This window comes from Ruditapes philippinarum, unplaced genomic scaffold (genome assembly GCF_026571515.1).
Source record: "Ruditapes philippinarum isolate M1 unplaced genomic scaffold, ASM2657151v2 ctg5_1_1_1_1, whole genome shotgun sequence".
Taxonomy (NCBI): Eukaryota; Metazoa; Mollusca; class Bivalvia; order Venerida; family Veneridae; genus Ruditapes; species Ruditapes philippinarum.
The window spans coordinates 519,271-546,921 of NW_026851646.1; the positions used below are offsets into that span (position 1 = coordinate 519,271).

Here is a 27,651-nt window from a genome sequence, read left to right on the forward strand (position 1 = left end):
TTGCAACCAAACTTTACAGAAATGATCCTTAGGTGGACCCCTTTCAAAGTTGTTCAAAAATTTAAATTCCATTAAAAACTCTGGTTGCCATGGCAACCAATAAGAAAAACTTAAAAAATCTTCTTCTAAAAAACCGTAAGAGCTAGAGCTTAGATATTTGGCATGAAACATCTTCTAATGAGTGCCTACAAAGTTTGTTCAAATAAAAGCCCTGGGGTCAAAATTGGCCCCGCCCCTGGGGGTCATTGATTTTCCCTATGTGCATATAGTAAAAACTTAAAAAATCTTCTTTTAAAGAACTCAAAGAGCTAGAGCTAAGATATTTAGCATGAAACATGTTCTAATGGGTGTCTACCAAGTTTGTTCAAATAAAAGCCCTGGGGTCAAAATTGGCTCCGCCCCGGGGGTCATTGATTTTCCTTATATGTGTATAGCAAAAACTTAAAAAATCTTCTTTAAAAAAACCCAAATAGCTGGAGTTTAGCTATTAAGCATGAAACATCTTCTAGTGAGTGTCTACAAAGTTTGTTCAAATCAAAGCCCTAGGGTCAAAATTGGCCCCGCCCCGGGGGTCATTGATTTTCCTTATATGACTGTGTATAGCAAAAACTTAAAAATCTTCTTTTAAAAAACCCAGATAGCTAGTGTTAAGATATAAAGCATGAAACATCTTCTAGTGAGTGTCTACCAAGTTTGTTCAAATAAAAGCCCTAGGGTCAAAATTGGCCCCGCCCCAGGGTGTCTTTGATTTTCCCTATATGCATATAGTTAAAACTTAAAAAATCTTCTTTTAAAGAACCCAAAGAGCTAGAGCTAAGATATTTAGCATGAAACATCTTCTAATGAGTGTCTACAAAGTTTGTTCAAATAAAAGCCCTAGGGTCAAAATTGGCCCCGCCCCTGGGGGTCATTTATTTTCCCTATGTGCATATAGTAAAAACTTAAAAATCTTCATTTAAAGAACTCAAAGAGCTAGAGCTAAGATATTTAGCATGAAACATGTTCTCATGGGTGTCTACCAAGTTTGTTCAAATAAAAGCCCTGGGGTCAAAATTGGCCCCGCCCCGGGGGTCATTCATTAGCTTGACTTTTTTTTTTTTAGTTATATACATATTATATATATACATATATATTTAATATTTAGATATATATATATATATATAAATATATATATATATAATATAAGATATATATATATATAAGATATATAGATATATGTATATATATATAGATTATGTATATATATATATATATATATATATATATATATATATATGTATGTATGTGTATATATATATATATATATATATACATATATATACATATATATACATATATATATATATATATATATACATACATACATATATATATATATATATATATATATATATATATATATATATATATATGTATGTATATATATATATATATATATATATATGTATGTATATATATATGAATATATATATATATTATGTATATGTATATATATATATACATGCATACATATACAACCAAGTTTGTTCAAATAAAAGCCCTGGGGTTTAAACTGGCCCTGCTCCAGGGGCCTATATACAGGTGAGCGACTTTGGGCCATCATGGCCCTCTTGTTTTACAAGTTTACCAACACCTAGTACTGTTTATTTGAAGACATTGAATGACTTATTTTATGATTTTATATGGGAGGGCAAGGCAAAAATAAAACAATCAGTAATTACTAAAACATACAAAGAAGGTGGTTTAAATATGACTGACATTAATAGTTATGTTCATAGTTTAAAGATAAAATGGTTTAGAAGGTGTGTTAGTAATAGCAGCAGTAAATGTTATAAGCTAGTGAATACATTGTTTGATATTGGTAAAGTTTTTAACACAGGTAAAATGTTTTGTAAAGTAATTATCAGTAAGATTAAAAATGCTTTCTGGATTGATGTTTTAAAGGCTTATATGATGTTTATTGAAAAACTTTCTATAGATAATATAGAGCAAGTATTACATATGCCACTTTTTTACAATCATAATTTTTTATCTGGAAACAGATATATTTTCATTCAGATATTGTATGATAAAGGCATCAGATTTGTGAAAGATATTATTAATGAACAGGGTAATTTTGTAGATTTGAATTATTTAGAACAGGTAACATGTAAACAAGTGAATTTTTTACAATATCATAGTTTAAAACAGGCAATTAAATTTTATATGCAAACGCTAAATATGATGATTTGTAATAACTTGTTTAATGTTCAATACCCTATTATAAGTTGTTATATAAAACCTATTTTGTTCATGAATAGTAATAAGAAATATGTATATGAAACTTTAGTTAAGAATTCAGATTTACCATCAAGTCAAGAAAAGTGGAACACATGCTTTATAGGTGATCACATTAATTGGCATTTAATTTATAGTTATGTTTTCCATTGTACAAAAGATTCATACATTCAGTGGTTCCAAACAAGAATTATTCATAGAATTATTGCTACAAATTCACTTCTGTTTAAAATGAAAATTGTGAACAATAAAATGTGTACTTTTTGTAATTGTTATGAAGAAACACTTTTGCATTTGTTTTGGGAATGTCACAAGATTCAAGGCCTTTTTCAATATCTGAAAGATAACATACATAATTTTGAAGAATGTTTCAACTGTAAATCAGTTATTTTAGGTTCAGAATCTAAAGATTTTAAATATGACATTTTGTTTTTAGAACTAAAAAGATATATTTATTTGTCAAAGAGAAAAAAGGTGCTACCCACATGTATTGGTTTTAAAAATAGTCTTAAATTAGCATGGAATATTTATAAAGATACAAACTTGACAGAAGATGAAAATAATAGATGGCAATTAGTAAGATCTTTAATTGAATAAACTACACTGACATACTGAATTAGATAAATAAATTTAACCTGATAATACCATTCTTAATTAATGTTCTTACATTGTACATATGGTTTTATTATAATGTACTTACTCGAAGGGTATAAAGCTATGTGTGTTGTAATATCTTTATTAAAATGTATAAAATTATACCGATTTCCCCCCATACATACACATCTGTAGTATATTGACAAAAATTCATGGTAACTTATACCTCTTCATATATATATATATATTTTTTTTTTTCAATAACAGGCAGCAAAAATATAGCTTTATACTCAAATTTAGTAATTATTTTAATATTCTGATGTAATGAGGTACTATTATATCTATAAATATGTACTATTATATGTATAAATGTAAAAGAATTTGAAATAAATGGGGTTACCCAGTTGGGGCCTAAAAAAAAAAAAAAAAAAAGTTTAAATTTCACTCGTGGCTGCGCCACTCGTGAAATATACCTTTTGGTGCTCACTTGGTGAAATATATTTCGATCTTACACTGAACTAAACAAATATCCTCTATATATTTCATTGAGAAATGTGTAAATATTGTAATACAGGAGATAATGTTTATTTTAATTTATATTACAGGAGGTGGTGGTGGAAACAGTGCTTATTCTCGACCATGTTTATTATCACCAGAACTAGCTGGAGTTATGGGCACAGACAAGGTAAAACATATTGCGTTGTATTGAAGACATTTGCAGCATGTGTATGTATTCGAGTTTATTTATACTTACCACTGGTTGCCCATATGTGTGAGTCCTCAAGGAGAGTGTTAGTCATTTTATATTTTGGAGGATAGTGCAAGATACAGACACAGAAAGATGCCCCAATTCCAGAAGATTCTCCTGGTCCTTTAAAATGGTAAATCGATGTAAAGACTCATTTGAAAGATTGATTAGTTACAAGTCTCTGGCTTTAACTGATTGAGCTATGCCATTATCAGCCCACTAATACATATGCACTGTGATTTTTTTCCCAATTTTCAAAACAAATGGGGCTTTCTGGAGCGGAAAATATGGCGTGATTAATCAGAAAGGGGGGAGATCTGAAATCAAATTCTGACAACTGGAATACCATTTATATAAAAATTAATTTCAATTCAATGTAACATGCGTGGTACATAGCAGAAGCTATCTATAGGGACAGATTTATGTCATCTAGCTGATATAAGTCAAATGCTGTTAAGTCACTGCTGCACTTGTATAAAGTCTGAGGTAATCTCTTGTTAGTGTTATTGATTGTTTGAGCTGATACCAGATGTTAGGATTGCACTTGTTGGCTACTTATTAAAGTCTGGATTTAGTTTTTTATACACACTAATGGTGATAATTGACCACATTTGATAGAAAAGCTGTCAGAAATTTCACAGGCAGACGAGGACTCACCATAATGATTGTTGGCCATAAAAACATGAGTGCTTGCTAAAATTGGACTTAATTTCTCATGTTTGGTATAACAGTTTATTATGGTGGCTGATTTGTCGAAAATTAACAAGTTGAAATGGCGGGGGAACGAATTGAAAACAAATCATCTACCATAGTTTTTATATCAAATAGATTGCTCAATTTTGGTTTTTATCTGCCCGAAAGAATTTCGGGCATATTATGTTATACCCCCTGGCGTCTGTCCGTTAGCAATTTGGTTTCCGGAGCTGAACTTAAGTTCCATTCGGCCCACAATATTCAAACTTCATAGGATGATTGTCCATATTAGGTAGAAGACCCCTATTGATTTTGGGGTCACAAGGTCAAAGGTCAATATTAACTTTAAACTGAAAACAGTTCAGTTTCCGGAGCATAACTTAAGTTCCATTTGGCCCACAATATTTAAACTTCATATGATGATTGTCCATACTGGGTAGAAGACCCCTATTGATTTTGGGGTCACTAGGCCAAAGGCCAAGGTCACTATTACCTTTAAATTGACAACAGTTTCCGGAGCATAACTTAAGTTTCATTTGGCACATGGTGTTCAAGCTTCATATGATGATTGTCAATATTGGGTAGAAGATCCCTATTGATAATTTATGTAATTCCCATGTCTTACAAATGCTTCATCCTTACTAAAAAAACAACACTTTCGGGCATATAATGCTCCGCCTAGCGGTGCTCTTGTTTTGACATGTAATATTTGGATCTTGTACATTCCTCATGCCCTAGTTGTAGTTATACCTTTGTTACCTTGTCATTAGGGCTTCTAACACCCAGTTTATACTTTCTGCTGTGGCTTTATACTGTACAAGGCAATGTTGATACGAATTTTGTAAGGAAATAAGCCGTTGGAAGGAAAAATTATTGTTTATCCCAGGAGCCTTAACCCCCCTACACTTCTGTAAGGTCCCCAAATCTTGTTTACTGCTGGTGATTTTCTTGAATATGTCATTAATATTTCAGTGTATGTAACAATGTTGTTGCGGGAAATAAGTGGTGCTTCTAAATTCAACCTTATATTGAAGTATGAATACAACTGTTACAAGACCACAAGTTTGTTAACTTACACAGAGGATAATTTTACTCTATGAAAATGTAATATTAATAAATAACTTCCCTTCTTTATAGTTGGCAAGAAATGAAATAGTGAAGAAAATGTGGGAAATAGTGAAGGAAAGAAAGCTTCAGGTAGGTAATATGATGATTATACTGCATATCTTGGTTACATTTTTAGCAGATTTATTTTTGTCAACATCCAGATTGGTAACATTTCAGTGGAACTTGTTGACGTCACCTAGTGCTAGATCAATTTTGTAAAACAGTACAGACTTACCCGAGTATATTTTGAGCTGCTCAGTTGATTTACTTCTCATATTGTAATTCTTTGATTGCAAAATGCACATTTTCAAATTCAAAAACAGGTCTTTAACATTTTTCAGCTGAGAATTAATGGTAAGAAAGGTTTATGCTCATTTACAAGGTGAAATGTTTGGCTAATTCAGTATTTTATTTTGTTTGGAATTTTGTTTGAACAGGGACTCAGCAAAGTGTTGGGCAAAAAGTAATTTAGAAAAAAAAACTGTATATATAATATTATATATACAGTATTTTTTTTTCTTGAATTACTTTTTACACTATACCAACACTGTGCCATGTCCCATACACAAAAAATTAAATCTGGGAGAGTTCCAAGTCAGTAGTCAGTACAAATAATACATGTAAATTTATGTGAAAATACAAACACCAATTTGACTGGCATGAACTTGCATTGTGAGTTAAAGTACACTATATCCACTTGTTAATCATAAAAAATACTAATTCCAAGAAGATTGGACTTAATTCTACCTTAAATAAAGTTAGATGGTTAGATTTTTAATTATTCTGTATTTAGGAATTCAAAAGAAAGAAAAGCAGTAATTGCCTGCTGTTACCTTATAAAGTATGACATTTCATTTATAATGTGCTTTAAAGTAAAAAAAAAAGTTTGGTTTTTATCTCTCGGTTGTGATATAAAGTTGTTTTTGGTTTTTTAGCTCACCTGTCACAAAGTGACAGGGTGAGCTTTTGTGATCGCTTTTCGTCCGGCGTCCGTCGTCCGTCCGTCGTCCGTCCGTCCGTAAACTTTTGCTTTAAATGACATCTCCTCATAAACCACTGAGCCAATTTCATCCAAACTTCACAGGAATGTTCCTTTGGTGGTCACCTTTAAAAATTGTTCAAAGAATTTAATTCCATGCAGAACTCTCGGTTGCCATGGCAACCAAAAGAAAAAACTTTAAATATCTTCTTTTAAAAAAAACCATAAGAGCTAGAGCTTAGATATTTAGGCATTGAAACATGTTCTAATGGGTGTCTACCAAGTTTGTTCAAATAAAAGCCCTGGGGGTCAAAATTGGCCCCCGCCCCTGGGGGTCATTGATTTTCCCTATATGCATATAGTAAAAACTTAAAAAATCTTTTTTAAAAAACCGTAAGAGCTAGAGCTTAGATATTTTGGCATGAAACATCTTCTAGTGAATTTCTACCAAGTTTGTTCAAATAAAAAAGCCCTGGGGTCAAAAAATTGGCCCCGCCCCGGGGGTCATTGATTTTCCCTATATGCGTATAGTAAAAACTTAAAAAATCTTCTTTTAAAGAACCATAAAGAGCTTAGAGCTTAGATATTTGGCATGAAAACATCTTCTAGTGAATTTCTACCAAGTTTTGTTCAAATAAAGCCCTGGGTCAAAATTGACCCCGCCCCAGGGGGTCACAGATTTTCCCTATATTGCATATAGTAAAAAAACTTAAAAAAATCTTCTTTTAAAGAACCAAAGAGCTAGAGCTAAGATATTTAGCATGAAACATCTTCTAATGAGTGAATCTACCAAGTTTGTTCAAATAAAAGCCCTGGGGTCAAAATTGGCCCCCCCTCAGGGGTCATTGATTTTCCCTATATGCATATAGTAAAAACTTAAAAAATCTTCTTTTAAAGAACTCAAAGAGCTAGAGCTAAGATATTTAGCATGAAACATGTTCTAATGGGGTGTCTACCAAGTATGTTCAAATAAAAGCCCTGGGGTCAAAGCTGGCCCCGCCCGGGGGGTGGGGGTTATTGATTTTTCCTTATATGTGTATTAGCAAAAAAACTTAAAAATCTTTTTTTGGGAAAAACCCAAATAGCTAGAGTTTAGATATTAAGCATGAAAACATCTTTGAGTAAATATCTATAAAGTTTGTTAAATAAACGCCCGGGGGTCAAAACTGGCCCTGCCCCAGGGGTGTCATTGTTTTTAACTATATGTGTATAGTAAAAACTTTAAAAATCTTCTTTTAAAAAAGCCAATGAGCTAGAAATTAGATGTTTACATGAAACATCTTCTTGGGTGTCTACCAAAGTCTGTTCAAATAAACAAATAAAAGCCCTTGGGTAAAAATTGGCCCGGGGGTGTGGGGCCTATATACAGGTGAGCGACCTCAGGGCCATCATGGCCCTCTTGTTTTACAATACAATAGTATTCTAGTTACTTATTGTATGATATTGTATATTTATAATTATTAGGACCCTAAAGACAAGAGATTTATGATATGTGATGAACAACTACAGAAAGTATTTGGTAAGTTATCCTCACTCTACACACAAACACCATTGTATGGGCAGATTATAATACTTGTGTATTATTAGTCATAAAGACTTATGTCATGTCAAATGACCCAGTCTATATTTTTGTAAGTTTCAATTCACTAGGCAAGGGTTAAATAGCAAGGAACCATTAAACATGCATGGTCATATATTTTTTTTTTATCTGGGAAAGATTAATTTTTTTTGTTGGCATTTGAAATGCCTGTTGTTTTCATAACCATAAAAAAGATAATATGAACTTAAATGTGAAAAATAGAGCTGAAATTTGAAAATAGATATATTGATATGTAATATATTAGTTTATCACATACCTGTGTCGATTTAGCGACTCCGTAAAAATGGTATTGCACGTCCGTGCATATATCTTGACGTGACGTCATTTGCCTTATACAAACATAGTGTAAAGATGAGCTAAATGTTAGCGTTATACTATAGGCGGGTCAATGAAAAACGACTCTTTTTTACTTTAAATGGTCTTTATTTTTGGTATGTGATAAATAGAATATTAAATTCATGTAAGTTCATTACTGAATTTATTGAACTCCTTATATAAAATAATTATGCTCGCATAATATAATTTTATTCAACTTGTTCAATGAATTCAATATTGAACTTACACTCATTCAATATCCTCTATATATATATTACAGGAAGGAAGCGTGTGAAGACATTTGGAATGATGAAATATTTGTCATCTCAATTACGAGACGAGAGTTCATCTTTAGAGGCAGTAATAACAAACAGTGATATATATGATGATGAAGCTGATGGTATGATCAGTCTCTTTATATTGACCAGAGATTTTTTTGGCTTATTTTACGGTCGTATTCCTAATTGAAAAATAAACAATTATTTTCCCAATCCACAGGAAAAAATTCCCAATTGAAAGTTACAAAATAAAAATACTGAATAACAAATTCTAAAATGTTTAAAAATAAGGGCTTCTTCACTGTTATGGTGCTTAAATGTTTGAAAATGCCATTCTAGACAGCGATTTAAAAATTTCTGTCATGCTTTTTTTTCCCAATTTGTAACAAAACACTGCTGAATTTCCCAATTCCATGGGTATGGGTCATGTTCCCAAATTCCTGGGGAAAAAATCCTGTATTCTATAATTTCTTAATATTCTGTAATTTCTTATTAGTCTATAACTTTTCATATTATAGATAATAAATCTGTTTGGATAGTTGGAAGAGTCACTTTGGTTTTTTTATTTCGTTTAATTTTGTAATTTAGAGAGCTCTTTTTTTTTTTAAAGAGTTTCGGTTTATTATTTACAGAGATTTTCTGTTATTGATTCAGAAATTTGTTTGTATATTTATAAATAGAGAATTTCTGTTGATAATACTAGAGTTTCTTGCATATCAGACTGGTGTTTTACCCATGCTGGAAATTTCATCTGAGTCGCTTGCTATTCAATGTTATGTTTAGGATGACGTAATTTTACCGTTTGAATAAAGTTTTAAATTCATATGTTGCTGTAAGAAAATAGTTAAGGGTGTTATGACATAAAATTCCATGGAAAATGTTTTATTAAGGTAAAGAGTTTAAAATATGGATAATGGTAGAATATGGAAGAAACAATATCTGACATATGTTTGCAGTTCAAATGTGAATATCCATCCCCCTCGGTAACTTGCTCATGGGCAGGTCCCCTCGGGACGGATATTCCAAACTGCAACATATGACAGATACTGTTATTCTGTTTATATTTTAGATAGAATTTTCGGTTTATATTTTAGAGACATTTTCTGTTATAAATTTCAGAGTTTTTTCTGTATCATTTCAGATGATTAGAGGAGATATGGTGTGGTCATTGTGTAACTTGACTCAAATTAATGGTGCAAATCTGACTGTTACAAGTTTGATATAAATAATATACATGTCTGTATTTTTTTGGAGAAGGAAAAGAAAAAGAAATTTGACATGTTCATTGTTAACTAAGTACAATGTATAGTAGACATTTACTAATTGATACAATAATTTGTTGTCCAACAACTTTTGTTAAATATACTTAATGCATTATAGAGATGATGATGATGATAATTTGTTGTGAAATAGATATTATTGTTAAATATTCTTGATGTATAAGGATTGATTATGATGATGATGTTGATGATGATGATGAAAACTTTGTTATAAAATAGAAAGTAACAAGTGGGCACCAAACCTGTTGACTTGAGTTGTTGTAAATAATAAGAAAAATGATATTTTTTGCGGCATATATTTTAACACATGTTGTTATATGATAAATTTACTATCATTTGATACATAAACCATGAAAATTGAATGTTGATTCAACAAGACTTAAAAAGAGCAATTCTAAACACCAAGCAAAGAAACCTGTATTGAAATGTATGAATTCTTGCCTAGAGTTTTTGACCAAACCCACATTGTTACATTATTCACAGAAGTATCAATGTTCAGGTTTTTTTTTTGTTTTTTTTCTTCATTTTTTCCCTCCAAGCAAATTGTTTTTCACATGGGACATAACTTAATTTTTTTAGAATTTATGTTTATACAGTATACTTCTTTTGACAATAATTAGTGTCTGATAATGAAATATTCTTTATGTATTACTCTTTTTACTTTTGGATGTTTTATTTTGGTGTAAATATCTATCACAGATGTATTTTTGATGAAAAAAATACCTTTTTGGGAAAAAAAGTTTTTTAAAGTTGCACACCTCCCAAAATTTTTTTAAAAAAATTAAAATTGTATTTAAAAAAAAATTGGGTATATCCTTTTAGTTGCCACCTAGGTTTATTTTAAATTTATACTGACTATTTGTCAAAAAAACCCATACCATTAGAATTTAATTTTTTCATGGAAAAGGCCTTCCGTCCCCCTTAGCTTAACATGGGTAGCACAGTGGTGGCTACTTCAATTTCCAAAAGGGGGAAAAAAAATTTCTCAGAGGGTTTAAAGAAATTTTTGAAAATAAAATAAATTTGGGCATTTTTTTTTTCCCCTGCCCGATTCAGAAAAACATGTGGGGGAAAAAAACAGTTTAGTCACTTGCTGAGAATATGGTTATTATTTGTTAGTTATCCAGGAAAGTCTTGTCAGTCAAAACTGTGTTAAAGAAGCATGAAAAATAGATGAAGATATATGCTGAAATGCAAAAAGAGTGATTCACATTTACATTAATGTCTTCTCTACCAGTCGTTTTTTTTTGTCAATAAGCCACTTTTAAGGGTTTCTTTTCTTAAACTAGAAAACCATTTAAGTCAAGTTCACCAATATGTTCTTGTTGTGCATGTAAATGTGTTGAAAATTGACTATACTTAAACTATACCAGTAAAAGTTTTGAAAAAAATTAAAATATTGTATAAAATTTCATAACATTTAAAACTGTATAAATAACTGTGAATCATGAGTATTGTATATGTTCTTTTTCTAAATTTTGTTTTCTAAGTTTTTTTTATACAATTATGTATATTTCCATTTTTTTCATATATGTTACTGTTTCTCTTTCATTCATTATGAATGTTTGATGTTTTTTTCTTTATTTTGTAAATGTTCATTAAAGATTTTGTAAGGAAAGGGGCCATATATGTTCATGTTTTGTTGAATATCCAATCTATGTTGGAAAAGCCAAGTTACAGATTAAAGATGTTTGTTTAATTTTTTTTTGACATGCATGTTTTTTGAAATTTTAAACCTGATAACAGAGTTTGAAATTTTCTTGACATGTTATTAAAGTTTTAATAATGTTAAGGACAGAGAAATAGATGTAGTATTGTGAAAATAAGCGGAAATGTTTTCTAACATATAAAGTAAAGTAATGTCAAGTAAAGTAATGTCAACAGTGTTGTATGCTAACAAGAAAATTGTGATTAATCAAATCTTTGTGGACTTGACAGGTCTTTAATGTTGTGATTAATGTTTCTGAGGGATCACGCCTTTTCCAGATTATTTTTTTCCTTTAAAATTTCTAAATTACTGTATAGAAAATTGTCAAGTCACACAGAGTATAGTACACTGCTTAATTAACCTTTTGTTTTTTTTTTCTTAAATCATATTTTACATGGCTTGTAGAATCAAGTAAAATGCAATGTTTTACATATATATATGATACAGATAACAGTAAACTCTTTGGAAATTTTGAAATTATTGGTATAATTGCTTAAATTTATTTTTATAGTACTGAATTTTTTTTTAGTTCTTTACTATGTAAGTTTAGTTTTCCATGAATAAACTTTTTGTTTAACAAGGTAAACAGAAATGAAATAATACTTAATATTGTATTTGAATCATTGTGTAATTTTAAGTCTGTTTTAATGTGACCTTTATAAAATATGCAGAATAAAGTTTGATTTTACAATTTCTTTTGTATATATAGCATACAGGAATATAGTATAATATACCAGTATGTACAAGTGTTGTTTTATTTGGAGTTTACCACATTAATGACCTGGAGAATATTATGTATGTCATCAATCTTCTCATTATTTTATGTGATCATTTTTAGCCAAGATTTCCAATTGAACAATCTGGTTACAAGACTGATAAATGTCTGGGGGAGGCTGGGCGTAACAATCTCTTCCCTGCTCAACTCCTCATAAATCTCTCAATGGATTTTAACCTAACTTTCACAGAATATTTGTTTTCAAATGTTATTAAGTGCCCTTTAACATATTGTTAGGATTTTGTGATATGATTATTTATGCAGAAATAATAGCCCTTGGTTTTGATTTTGCACATAAACCCTGAAATAGTATATCCACTTCCTGTCACTGGTAATTATATACATGTAGTGTAAGACTGTTATATTGTAAAGGTCACATTGAAACCGACAACATGCAACTTGTTTAATATTGTTTATTTTCTTATTTTACCAGTGTCATATCATTTGATTACAGAATAGCTGTATAGAATACTGCAGTCAGTAATAAAGAAAAAGAAATTTGTATATTATATTTCTCTCCTTTCTTATGATATTTAAGAAACAATATCGGTCCGAGCGGTGTTTATCCGCTATTTAAAACTGGTTTGGACTTTTGATGCATGGGGATTGACCTGAAGGCCGTAGACATGAGTGGTTTATTTTTTGGCCTTAAACGATAAACTGTAGGACTTGTGTATAGTAAAGGAGACCATTATAAACTAACTGTACATAAACTATAGGACTTGTGTATAGTAAAGGAGACCATTATAAACTATAGGACTTGTGTATAGTAAAGGAGACCATTATAAACCAACGGTACATAAACTATAGGACTTGTGTATAGTAAAGGAGACCATTATAAACTAACGGTACATAAACTATAGGACTTGTGTATAGTAAAGAAGACCATTATAAACTAACTGTACATAAACTATAGGACTTGTGTATAGTAAAGGAGACCATTATAAACTAACGGTACATGAACTATAGGACTTGTGTATAGTAAAGAAGGCCATTATAAACTAACTGTACATAAACTATAGGACTTGTGTATAGTAAAGGAGACCATTATAAACTATTGGACTTGTGTATAGTAAAGGAGACCATTATAAACTAACGGTACATGAACTATAGTACTTGGGTATAGTAAAGGAGACCATTATAAACTATTGGACTTGTGTATAGTAAAGGAGACCATTATAAACTAACGGTACATAAACTATAGGACTTGTGTATAGTAAAGGAGACCATTATAAACTATAGGACTTGTGTATAGTAAAGGAGACCATTATAAACTAACTGTACATAAACTATAGGACTTGTGTATAGTAAAGGAGACCATTATAAACTAACTGTACATAAACTAAAGGACTTGTGTATAGTAAAGGAGACCATTATAAACTAACGGTACATAAACTATAGGACTTGTGTATAGTAAAGGAGACCATTATAAACTAACGGTACATAAACTATAGGACTTGTGTATAGTAAAGGAGACCATTATAAACTAACAGTACATAAACTATAGGACTTGTGTATAGTAAAGGAGACCATTATAAACTAACGGTACATAAACTATAGGACTTGTGTATAGTAAAGGAGACCATTATAAACTAACGGTACATAAACTATAGGACTTGTGTACAGTAAAGGAGACCATTATAAACTAGTTATCATTAACTATAGGACTTGTGTATAATAAATAAGAACCATTATAAACTTAACGGTACATAAACTGTAGGACTTGTATATAGTAAAAAACCATTTCAAACTAACGGTACATAAACTATTGGACTTGCGTATAGTAAAGGAGACCATTATAAACGGTACATAAAATATAGGACTTGTGTATAGTAAAGGAGACCATTATAAACTAACAGTACATAAACTATAGGACTTGTGTATAGTAAAGGAGACCATTATAAACTATTGGACTTGTGTATAGTAAAGGAGACCATTATAAACTAACGGTACATAAACTATAGGACTTGTGTATAGTAGAGACCATTATAAACTAATGGTACATAAATTATAGGACTTGTGTATAGTAAAGTCTTTTGAAGGAAGATCTGAAATGCACCTTTACAGGTAAAACTAGTGTTAAATCACTGATGTGTGCAATATCTAAATAAACAACATCTTGTGTACATACATAAATTTTATTTGATCTTTTTTTTTTATATTTCCATCATATACATCCACATGATAATAAGTGTTAAAATCTACATAGTTTAACAATTGTAATATATACATTACGTTAATGACCTAATGGGATATAAAAACAAAGTTTTCAAAATGTTTCGAGTTCCAATAAACGATTCACAAATCAATAGACATACAATGATTTATAACACAATAGTTTAACAACACATATATTTTACTACCAGTTTATATCAGGTATATTTTGATCTGTGTCTGATACAGATTTCTTGTTGTCATAGTAACAATTAAACCCAAAACCTGCTAAATTTCTTTAATGAACTTTTTCCATTTTTTGAACTGTGAATAATCAATTTTGCGGATATCCAGATCAATTTTTTCTATGACCCTTAAGCACAAAGGAAAATTTCATTCACTTACTAAATAGTCACCTAAAATTGACTTTACATTGGGTTCCCAGAAATGTGTTTTTACATAATGAAAGGGTATATCCCCCACCCATTTTTATCAAGTACCCATTAAGTAGTAGTTCTGTGTATATAAAATTATTGCCGTCTCTCGTTTTAAGGTCCAGTGACAAGGCACAAGATAAAAACGAGGTAGTTTGTATGCTTCTATATGTAAATATTATGGCCAATCATCGGGACATTCAAGGGGAGTGAACAATGACACATCAAATACATGTACAAGTTTGACTACAGTTAACATTACCAACTTTAAAACAAACATTAACAACATATCCTCCCATAATTATAACAAAGTGATTTGTTGAACCTAATGCAAATGTTTAACCCAAAATCACAAATGATACATAAAGAACTTCCAATTACATTCCAGCATATTCATCAAATTAAATTTTTTACATTAATCTTCTCACAGGATAAACAATATAAATGAATGGTGTGTAGAGGTTTTAAAAGTCCTGAAACTTGTGTTGTTAGTGATTTAGGATTATTATTCTGAAGTATTTCAGAAATTTGTTCGATTAAAGTTGGTACCAAATTAAAGTAACCAAGTCATTTTTGTGCATTGATTCATTTTTGTATTTTTCATGTACTAGCTAAATACAGAAATAAACAAACACTTTTTGCTTAACATGTAATTATCTCAGAATAAATATAAAGTTTCCATACATAGACAGTACAACATTCCACAATAAACTGGTAGTAAGATATATGTAAAAACATTCTTACAACATGTATATTACAACAATCACACATTATACCTTGTTTCAAATTTCCATTATGGAAATAACAAAGTATTTTTCTATTTTATATGTTTTTCTTTATGAAAATAAACAATAACAACAAATATACCCCACATAACTATTTTATTCATTTTGTAATCTAATTCTTTAACTAACAATCTTTTATGGTATTTACCCTTCCTTCAAATTGCTTTCACAAATCTGAAATGTTAATTGAAGAAAAATTAGTTGACTATAAATATTGATATACTAGTTTCTATCTATTATATTATATGTAGAAGAAAAAGTCATTAACCATCAATCATTCCAACCCTTAGCCGCCCCCCAACCCCCAAAATAAACTTCCATACCAATTTATCTCTTGTCCCTAATTGTACAGTATCGTGCAAATTAAAACCCTCATGTAACTTTAACATACAATCGTGTATTTATGTCTAATTATTCCAAGTAGAAGCAGTCTGATTTTTACAAAGCCCAGCAATTTTCAATCTAGCAATGAGAAGACTTGTAACACCCCACAACTGTAAACATGAAGGCAAATAAAGAAATGATGGACTTTACAAAAGCCATGATTTTTTGTACATACTTACACCATTATTAAGGCATTTTGTCTGTAGACATAGCAACAAAATACATCAAAATAGTAATATCTGTGTCTGTATGAAAAATGTGTTAAAAAGAAAATAAGTTTCAAAAAATGGAAATCAAACAGAAAAACTAAAGAAAATGATATGCAGCATATTAAGTATTTAGGCCTTTCTATCACGGAAATAAGAGCAATTATGCAATAAGCAGTTTTCATCCCCTTGAACTGGGAAGTTGATTAATCATCCATCAGATCCAGACAGATGATACAGTAAAATAAATATGGACAAATTGGGAGAAAATAAATACTAGAATATTTACACTATCAAATGTTTAACTAGCACTTAAAAACTGACCTATTGCTTCATTTATGTATAAATATCAATATACAATGTATATATATTACTTTTTGTTCAAAATATCATAAACTTATACTTTGTCTACAATAAAAATTTATATAAATAACTATTTTTTCTAGCAGTTCACATTTTCAGTTCTATTTTATTTCTGATTTTGAAGGGCATTCAACAGTGTCAATATTATAAACACAATTTTTCTTATCTGTAAATCAGTAACAAAATAATATATCCAAACAACTGACCAAATATCTATAGAGATATTGCACATAATCCTGCTGCTTAACACCATACAAAAACCTTATAAAAATGGCCTATTGTTTGTACATACGTGAAAAACTTCCTTTCCCTAATTTTTGCTAATAATAGATAAATGAACTGCGTCACAACAAAACCAACATAATGGGTTTGCGACCAGCATGGACCGTCTGATCAGGATCCATGCTGTTCGCTTACATACTCTATAACAAGTAAAGAAACTGATAGCGAACAGCATGGATCCTGATCCGACTGCGCGGATGCGCAGGCTGGTCTGGATCCATGCTGGTCGCAAACCCATTAAGTTGAATTTGTCTTGACGCGGCTCAAATATTATTTTTCATGTATAAACCTCTCTTCCCCCAAAAGTAGGATGTGAAATTGTTTTAAGTGCAATATTCATGCGAAATTAGAGAATGTTCAAATTATGGATCCATAATAATTATGTACTAATATCTTACAATTTCATTTTAAATGTCCCAATTATATCGCAGAAATGTCATTTTCTATTCCACAGTATAAAATATTTCATAGTTAACCTGTTGGAGATAAATGACTTTCATTTAGACCCTTCATTTCACTAGTCATGTAAATGTATGGCGATAAATGCTGTATATGGAATAAAGAAGGACGTAAAACTAAAATATTATACTTTTATGACAATGATTTTTTGTGTGTTTAATCATGCAACTTGTATGCCATTATGTTCAGCAGTACACTTGGCAATGAAAACCATTATGAATTCAACTTAATACAAAAATATATAACTCATGTTAATGAAAGATGTATTTATGACACATCTTGTTTTATGCCATACATGGTCAGGCTGAAATAAAGAGGTGTGTAAAATATTATTACAGAATTCCAGACGTAAATTATACCCAACTGAACTAAAATGAAGCTTAACTATTAAACAATACAAAGTCTACAAGATCAAATAAGTCAGGTTTAACAGAAAAAAACATTTTTTTAGAAGTGTTAGACCCATTTCTACAAGAACTTACAACTGGTCAATACAATATTTCCTTTAAATATCAGATCAATTAAGAGTCTTGCTGTGAATGTATGATGCAGATTGTATGTATATAGTGAAAGATGACAAATCTTTCTTACTGCAGCTGATCTAAAATTCTGTAATCAAAATATTACTATATCTATTACATTAAAAATACAGTAACACCATTTTTTCACTATTAACAGACACATATACTTAACTAACACACACTTTACTCCTGACACTGTTAACAAACATATACAAACAACAAACTGTGCGATTACTGACAATTTAACATATCACAGCAAAAATAATCTTACAAAACAAAATATACTGTAACAATCTACAAATGTTTCTACTTTCTACCACCTCTTGTGTTTTTTATACTTTTGGCCTGTGTATACGTCAGAAATATTTCCCTGTATGTATAAATCAGGCATAGTTTTCGCAGACCAAATCTTTTGTACCTAGGATATAGATACTAAATGCATTGTCCTAATATTTTTGCTCAGTTCTAGTTCAAATATGTGTAAATATAATCACTAAGGATATATCTCACAATGATGAATTATACCAGAGTGATTATTTACAAACCACCTGAACTGTAAACCAAATTTCACCACCTGAACTGTAAACCAAATGAATAAACCAGTATATATTATGATAATACAAGAAATATTAATATGTTGTATAATCAATATTCATCCTACATTGCTCTTAGAAAAAAAGAATGGAAATTCGTTAAATTACAATTTGTGGCATAAAGTATTTTTACCTGACATCAATTGCTTTATATATATATTATAAACGTGAGAGCTTAGTCATTGAATGGAAAGGGTGTAATGACAACCATCTTAATTTATTTTTTCTTTCTTTCTAAGGATCTTTTAATGAATGAATCATAAATGATTGACAGCCAATTAAATGTATTAATATTATCAGGAGTAATATAAACTAAATTAGAACATGATTCTATGAATGAAATATAAATCACAGTAACTTTACGGAGCCCTTTACAGTTGGAATGTAACATTAAAATTTCACCCACATTATTTTTGAAAAATAAATCTGAATTGTAATTCTGTAGAATATGAAATATCTTATTTGTCCTTCCTGTACATAAAACACTCTTTAATAATAAAATTTACTGAAAAATGATAAATACATGCAAACATAAAGCAGATTCTAGCATTTTTAACTTTCTGCCTTACAGGTAAAACAAACCTATCCCTGTTTTACTTCCAGTATCTATATAACATGAACAACCTCAAAATATATCACAGGGTGAATATGCTATCATTATAAAATATTCTATTCTATTTTATAATCAAATTGCAAAAAATCTTTGTCTCAGAATGTAATACATTTACATCAGGTGTTACTAATTATTTCTTGAACATTTTTTCTTACATGTTATTTCTAGCATTGATGAATACCTGAACAAAATACACCAGAGAGTGTGATGCACTATAAATAGATAAATAATTAAGATAGATAGATAGATAACAATGAGTCTACTTAATTTCACTCAAGAAAAGAAAAACCTTCCATTAAGCCTATATTATTATTATAAAAGATTTAATTCTTTCACTTTTCTTAATGCCTTAAGATGTTTTGAGCTACATGTATAACATGTCAGCATTCAAGTGTCACAAGACACTTAACTGTTAGCTAATAAGCTAAATCATTATAGCATTTTGATGCTGAAATGCCAATAACTTACACTATATATTTCCAATTTGAAAATAGGGCGCCAACGTTTTTCACCAATCAATCTTCGTCTATCAATGTTTATGAATATTAATGTCCTGTTATGAATAAACATGATAATATAATCCATACACTTTTAATTACACTGCCGAATTTTCTACGAAAATGTAGCGGCAGTGAAATTTTCCGAGCTATTTATCATCTTTGGTTTGCCGGTAAGATTAACTTGGAATGAACGATCACATATTTTTTTCTTTAATTCATGAAAACATCTAGGATGTCTGTCATTATTTAAGCGCGCCAAATGCTGAAAAGGCGTTATCTGTTTTTTGTTGGAATGCTGCCGTACCGACCATGGTGTTTTGAACGTTCATGGTTGACTGCATTCGGACTGCAGTGCCCCCTGGTGTCATCATTGAGCCATGCATGCCGTACCCTGCCTGGGAGCTCATCCCCATTGCCATACCTGAAAAATTAAACAAATGAACAATATAAGATTGACGATTGCTCTAAGAAATCAGGCGTTTAGTGTTTCATAGAGAAGTATTTTAACTATTATACACATTTCTTCAAGAATTTAGGGAGCAATTCTAAATTCAGTAACACACACTTATGCATGTATTATGTTAAGAACCTGCCCCCCTTTTTTTTCTGACATCCTATTTGGCTAATCACACAAATGGTTTCATTTATTCTTAGATAATTCATTTAATCTATAGTCTACAAAAAAAAAACAACAAATAAATATGTTAACATGTATAGGATATATTGTGCTTTTGTATGCTGGTAAAAATATTCTTTTAAAAAATTATTGAATTTATCAAAATACATTCAGATTGTATTACATGTATGCCGACTTACCAGAGCCCATCATAGGCTGTCCTCCCATGTTCATACCAGCCATACCCTGGGTAATATTGCCCATTCCTGGGTTACCAGTTGGTGGCATCGTACCTGAATATAGTAACATTATAATAAATAAAACATTATAAGCCTAGTTTGTGACATCATACCTATTTATAATAAAAATACATCATAACCCCAGTTGGTGACATCATACCTAAATATAGTAACATTATAATACATAAAACATTATAAGCCTAGTTGGTGACATCATACCTATTTATAGTAACAATAAATACATAAAATACATCATAACCCCAGTTGGTGACATCATACCTAAATATAGTAACATTATAATACATAAAATACATCATAACCCCAGTTGGTGACATCATACCTAAATATAGTAACATTATAATACATAAAATACATCATAACCCCAGTTGGTGACATCATACCTAAATATAGTAACATTATAATACATAAAATACATTATAAAAATTTGACTTTTATGGATGTTTATTTTTAGTAAATTATCGTCATTTTGTAGTTCATTCCAAAATCTTTTCTAACATCAGATTTTTTTTCTGCCTCATACTGTCGTGCAAAACTATTTGATATCACAGGTTCAACCTTAATATTATACAATCATTTAAAATATACCTTTGTTCTGAAGTTGATTCATGCTAGGTTTATGTTGTTGTTGATATTTACTGGCAGGACTTAATGCCTCTAGGCTGATGTTAACTTTAGCAGCGTCAGTAGTCCATGTGTTAGCTGAATTCTGAAAATATAACATCATAATTTAGAATCAATGGAAGATTTTCTATGCAAGTTTTAAATTACCGTTCTCTGCTTCATGTTGTTGTTCTTTAAAAGGGGTGTGGTAGGGTAACACTTTACAATAATTTTGCTTGTTTAATTTGTTACCACAAACAAAAAAAATATATAAATAGTTACAGTTTTGAAACTTAGAAAAAGGGGTGGAGAATACTTTCACAATGTTTTATAACTGTTTATATTTCATAATTAGATATTCAAGTATAGAAGATATATATACATATATACCAATATAATTGGCATATGACACAAAGACATATGAAGTCAGATTAAAAAGGGAGGTAATAAATGATAAAAGGTTAGTAATGTACATAAAATTTACAAAAATATTTTATGGAAATTGTTAGATATAAAAGGATGGCAAGTTTCAAATGTCTATTAAGAAGACAAAAAGATCTTTTAACGAGATATAGATATAACAAGAAAATCTATTGTGTTTTTTCAATGATATAACTAACTTGAAAGTTACACAGTTTTACTTTAAGTCACATTACAGAATAAGTCATATACTGTAAAATCATTATTATTTATGGGGCGATAATTTTCATTTTGTTTGTTTTGTTTTAGGCCACACCAACATAATTTAGGTCATATGGCGCTGAAACAGGAAAGAAGATTTTGGCTAGTCTCAGGTATTACAAACTTAAATCAACATCAGGAGTCAGAACCACCTCACCCCCTGGAGCTTAAAGTTGCATAGACTCAATAATTCGAACCAATTTAGTTGCCTCCAGTGATCATGCAAAGTTAAATATCAGCAATTCTGAGGCCTCAACCGTAAAGGCAACCCTTCCGCCACAAAGGATACAGTATTAATGTAACAGAAAAGATATGAGTACTGGTATGAAGGTACATAACTTGTCAATATTGAATTACTGTTGTACTAAATAAGCTGTAAATATAATTCAAATCAAGAGTAAGGGCTCTCTACAGGTAAGGCACACTACAGGTAAAACAACACTAACACATTAGTTAAACTGTGTCTAGATAGGCTACAAAAAAGCTAACAACAACAACAACAAAACTACAAAAAAGCTAACAACAACAAAACTAACACCAAAGGAAACAAACAGATTTTTGGAATTACAACACAAAACACTACTTGTCTAATAATGATCTATGACATCATAAAACAAGTACATGTGTACTGATATAATGTTCAAATACACCAACACTAATATGAAGATTCTTTTCTAGGTGAATGTTGAGTGGGACATGGAACATAGATGCCGCCCTACTTGTATCATATCATACTTAAGAAGCAATCACTGACCTTACAATCCCTTAGACTTTGATATTTTTTTAAAAAGTGAGGGTTAAGGGGTGTAGCTGAATAACTTATCCTAAATCAAGAGTTGAGAAAATGATCTGTTGTTCATAAGAGAGCTGGAAAATACATAAATCCTTTCACCTTAAATCACTAATTTCTGATAACAATGAGGAACTTTTACTATTTTTAATGTTTTACATGTATACAGGAATTGGTAAACATTGGCTAGCACATAATTATGATATAGCAAACAAAGGGGAGATAAAACATTAATATTATATAACATATCTGGATAATGGATATGAAATAAAGACACACCTGTCGTTGTATGTTATTGGACGATGTTGTGACAGTAGTAGACTGTGAGTCACTAGTCTTGCTATCCTTCTACAAGTGAAAAATGTACAATCAAAGCTACATATTGCCATCATTGCCACAAACATAAGCCTTGTGATTGCCAAAATTCATATTGCCATTATTACCAAAACAATAGTATTTGTGATTGTCAAAATCCATATTGCTGTTATTGCCAAAAACAAAAGTTTTTGTGATTGCAAAAATCCATTTTGCCGTCATTACCACAATATTAGTCTTTGAATATTAGTTTTTGTGGTTGCAAAAATCCATATTGCCATCATAACCAAAATATTAGTCTTTGCGATTGTCAAAAATCAATATTGCCCAAGTGCCAAAATCAATAGTTTTTGTGATTTTCAAAATCCATATTGCCTTAATGTCAAAAACCACAGTCTGTTATTTAAAAATTCATAGTGTCTTGTTGCCAGAACAACAGCCTCTTATTGCCAAAATCCACTGTGTCAAAATTCATAGTGACTTATAGACAAAAGCCATCATGTTTTTGCCAAAATCTATGGCGTCTTATTGCCAAAATAATATTTCATTCTTTGTTACAACCACAACGAAGATCACTTACAAAACTCCGTTGGAATGACCTTAAAAGGCAAATTTTGTTTTTACATCTACTTTTTACTCTGGTATTCAGTTTGATAAATTAAAATATTTCAGGACAAAATTGAGAATTATTGTGTCAATTCCCTTTATTTTCTTCTTTATACTTAAAACACTTCAACCTCCCCCCCACCCTGTTTTTACTTTAATAATCAAAATTCTCCCCCACCTGTTTTTACTAATCAATGTTCCTTTTCTTTCACATGGTAATAATTTCAGTTTCACTACTAAAACAACATGGCACTAATGAACATGTAGCTTTAATTGGTAACATTGTTCTATTTTAATGTTAGTACAATAGACCATTAATTAATCAGAATATACAGCTTCATTAACCTTAACACTGGTAAATCAAACTATTGTTTAATTAAAATCATTTAAAGCCACTGCAATCAATTAAACAGTTCTATAAATAGATCACTCGTTCATACTCACATCATAATAATAGTACTGAACAGAGAAATAAATACAAATTATTTTATCATGCAGTAAAACTGAATTATAAAGTTGAACAAAAGATAAAATAATAAATTACTTATAGCAGTAATATATACATGAATTAATCAAAGGGAAGTGTATGCGTTGACCATCCCTAAAAAAATTGTTGGTTCTCAGTTATGACACTCACTTTAAACAGTAGGTCAGATAAAAGACATTTCTATATTTTACATTTCCGCATTGTTGTTTTTTTTAAATTTAGTAAGATACATCTATTAACGAAAATCATGTGATCCAAAATGAGTTTGGAAACTCCTACAAGGAACATGATTCTAGCTTGTTGCAAACCAACAATTTTGTCAAGTATGGCCTTCAATATCCATACATATATTAAGCAAATATCTAAGACTTGAGGTAGATAGGTTTTATAAATGTTTCCTATTTATTGAGTTTTAAATCACTAAACTATATTTTAGTGATATGGTGTCCAGCAGTCTGCCAAAGAACTAAGAATATTTATAAAAATAAAATTTTTTGAAATTTTACGTGACAAGCCTGTCCCTAGCAGGACTTAAATCACCTTTATTTCAAATATTTAAATTCAATATAATACATGTATATAAATTCAGTGCAAAGTTTTAAAATATGGACTTTGTTTCTTCTAAGGTTTTAAACCATAGCTCAACTTTTTTGAAAAGTGGAGCTAAAAATGGAGAGAAAAAAATTGCTTTTATAATATTCTTTTATGTTTCACTTCTTATTTTTCCTACCTCATGTCCCACAAGATTATACCCAATATCGTGATTCTCATGCATATACATACATTTATAATACTGCAAGTTTATAATGTTCATTTATTTATTTATTGGTCAATCTGGACATTTACTTTATCTATTTTTTATCTATACATACTGTAAACTTGCAAGTTATTTCCTATTTTAATCAAAGAAAGCAATTTAATTCATAAAATATGAGAGGATGAACACACAGCCAACATTGAGTAGGTTTACAGTTAAAAAGTTTGTTTGTCTAGTTTTTACAACAATTTTAAAACACTTTTGGTCATATCTATGTGGTTTATAGGTAATCTACCTTACCCACTTTCCTGGATTACTGACCAGCTATTACCATTTTCACTGCACAACAGACTACTGATTGCACAGGCTTTCTTAATTGGCAGTGAGAGACAAATGACCTTTAACCTCAAGTTCAATGGTTTATAAAGAAATTTCACCTTACCAGCAGATCAAACCAGCCACCCCTAGATTACAAATTAGATGTTTCCCAAATTGAGCGAAGCAGGTGGGTGAAAGAAGTTAACTGTATTCATTTTATATATGTAATTTTACTTTACAAGGTATTCATCGGAATGCATCAAATAACAATTGTGCAGTATTATAAATATGTTATAAAGACCTTTGACAGGTTATATGTTTGTGTTATATGGCAAGTTTTTCTCCCTTAGTAGCTCAGGTTATATAAGCATACAAGCATTTGACACTTTGACCATATATCCTGTCAAAAAGCTTTTATATTAAAAATATTAATAATCTATCACCAGAACAATAAGGATTCAACAGTATGAGAATTTGATATAAACTTTTAGCAAAAAATCTAAATTCTTTATTTGCTACCAAATATGGCTGTACAAACTCAAAATAATTCCGGTCATTTTACATGTATTCTATTTACCAATTACTATTTCTAGATGTTAGTAACTAACAAAACATTGTAAGTTGGTGTAAATACTACTCGCTAAAAATGAGTTTTAATTGCTTTCAAAAAAGTAATGTTGAATCCTCTTAATTAGAGTTGATATAAAATGGTAAATGTGTTAATGTATTAGTCCCTACTTTTAGACTGTATGCAGTATTTTTTTTCCTGACTATTTAAATACATCATGTTTATATATATTTTTCTAAGTTAATACATCTATTATTTCAGGGTATTTTTTCTTTAACGCTAGTTTCAAAAGTACACCAATTCTGCACCAAATATATCATCAGTCTTTACCTCAACAATGTTTCTAAATTCCTTTGTTAAAAATCAGGAGTTAAGTGCCAATTATTTCTTCAATCATTTTAAGTTGTTAGTAGGAATTAAAGTACTCTGTTACTACTTTATCACAAATCAGATATATTAAGAAGAAAGAGAGACCATGCCAATATATCAAGACTTTTAGCAATGTACACATCCATGCACTAAGCTAAGATTTCCAGATCTGATCATTTAACCTGTGTACCATCAACTTACCTTACTGTACTATAATACCATATACTAATAGTCATGCAATCAGTAATAAAAGTAGTAAAAGTCTATGGTTTCTCCAAACTCAGTTTTATAGCGGAAGAAAACTCCACCTCATTTTCAGAAGTGGACTGTAGCTAGCTCTAAGCATTATAACAATATAGAAGTCTTTACAAGATAAGCATCCTTTAGCCGCCCGCCCAATAACTTACCTTGGGTCCCATGTTGGGCTGCATCATCCCCATACCTTGGTTGAAGCCCATAGCCGCAGACTGGGGCTGCATAACTGGCTGTAAAGGGAGACAATAACACAACATAAAATTACAATAAACACATGCATTGATAAAACATACATTCAAGACATTTATACAAATAACACCCTTCACCACAATAGTGACTTTACATGGGCAGGAACATTTACTTTTACAACTCTTCAATCCTAACTTAAGATTTTAATGAAAGACTAAATCACATCTGTTCTACGGTTACCACAATTTTGCATCAAACCGTAAAAGTATTTTTCTTTAAGTGAAAAAACCTTGATAAAAGTGGGAAACAAATCTGTGTAAGAAAATCTAAACAAGCACAGCTGTAGATAAAATCAATTTGTGGACAGTACTACAACAATCAAAAAATTTACATAAAACTTTCAACTCTAAATGTCATTCAATTTCTTCTCAAAAGACAAACCATTCCCATAAAACCAACATGCATAGCAACAATAAACAACAGCTTAGCAACTACCTTTAAATATGTTTTTTTGTTGTTTTTTTCTTGTTGTTTTGCCTTAGAGCGTAAAATAATTTAAGTATAACACAAATAAGATTATAAACATGATAAATATCTAGCTTTTGTTTAAATTGTGCCAATTTTTGGTTATCTTTTTATATGTATCAAAAGTATTGAATATCATGTTTTTTCCCCTAACAATATTTATTTTAAAGGTAGTTGTAAGTATTGCAAATCACATGATCAGGAAAATGTGACAGTTCTATGTTTACCTGACCCATATTTCCCATCATTCCTGGATTTCCCATCATGCCTGGATTTCCCATCATTCCCATCTTTTGCTGATTCATCATCATCTATCACAGAACAAATTTAACAGCCTATCTTAATACATGCTTGTTATAAAGCGGGGAATAATAATTTAAGTCCTCATCTATTTATAGCTTTATCCCTTTCACCAGCATAAGAAGAGGTCAAAATTTACAGCACACTTTTAAAAGCAATGTACCATTAATGATAAGCAGTCGTACTGCAGATATGAAAATTTCAGCTTTCATCTCTAACAAGTAATAATACAATAATTTTCTTAGTTGTGTTTGAATGATTGGTGGGTCTCCTAGATTAAAGGTATAAATCATTATTATAGAGCAATCCCAAAAGACTAGAAGCTCATTGAAATAGTTTATACTGTTATAAATTAAATAGTCTTCAA

General features: G+C 30.3%; 2 protein-coding genes across 8 annotated transcripts in view; one reads left to right on the forward strand and one right to left on the reverse strand.

Annotated features, from left to right (window-relative positions):
• The window catches only part of LOC132731739 (uncharacterized), a 28,467-nt gene extending 18,608 nt beyond the window's left edge, over positions 1 to 9,859 (forward strand). Inside the window, exons 8-12 of the mRNA XM_060718021.1 lie at positions 3,477 to 3,556; positions 5,450 to 5,509; positions 7,863 to 7,917; positions 8,594 to 8,713; positions 9,733 to 9,859. Coding sequence (XP_060574004.1) covers positions 3,477 to 3,556; positions 5,450 to 5,509; positions 7,863 to 7,917; positions 8,594 to 8,713; positions 9,733 to 9,740 — 323 coding nt within the window. The 3' untranslated portion in view covers positions 9,741 to 9,859. The remainder of the gene's footprint in view (positions 1 to 3,476; positions 3,557 to 5,449; positions 5,510 to 7,862; positions 7,918 to 8,593; positions 8,714 to 9,732) is intronic.
• Positions 9,860 to 14,473: 4,614 nt separating this feature from the next.
• The window catches only part of LOC132731823 (clathrin interactor 1-like), a 29,998-nt gene continuing 16,820 nt past the window's right edge, over positions 14,474 to 27,651 (reverse strand). For 3 of the 7 annotated variants that reach the window (XM_060718266.1, XM_060718134.1, XM_060718204.1), the window contains 6 exons: positions 27,212 to 27,295; positions 26,423 to 26,500; positions 22,875 to 22,943; positions 21,110 to 21,230; positions 20,465 to 20,557; positions 14,474 to 20,069 (listed from right to left, as the gene is read on the reverse strand). In XM_060718266.1, the coding sequence (XP_060574249.1) occupies positions 19,891 to 20,069; positions 20,465 to 20,557; positions 21,110 to 21,230; positions 22,875 to 22,943; positions 26,423 to 26,500; positions 27,212 to 27,295 (624 nt within the window). In that variant the 3' untranslated portion in view covers positions 14,474 to 19,890. The remainder of the gene's footprint in view (positions 20,070 to 20,464; positions 20,558 to 21,109; positions 21,231 to 22,874; positions 22,944 to 26,422; positions 26,501 to 27,211; positions 27,296 to 27,651) is intronic. The other 4 variants (XM_060718419.1, XM_060718350.1, XM_060718569.1 and 1 more) reach the window with 4 other exon arrangements.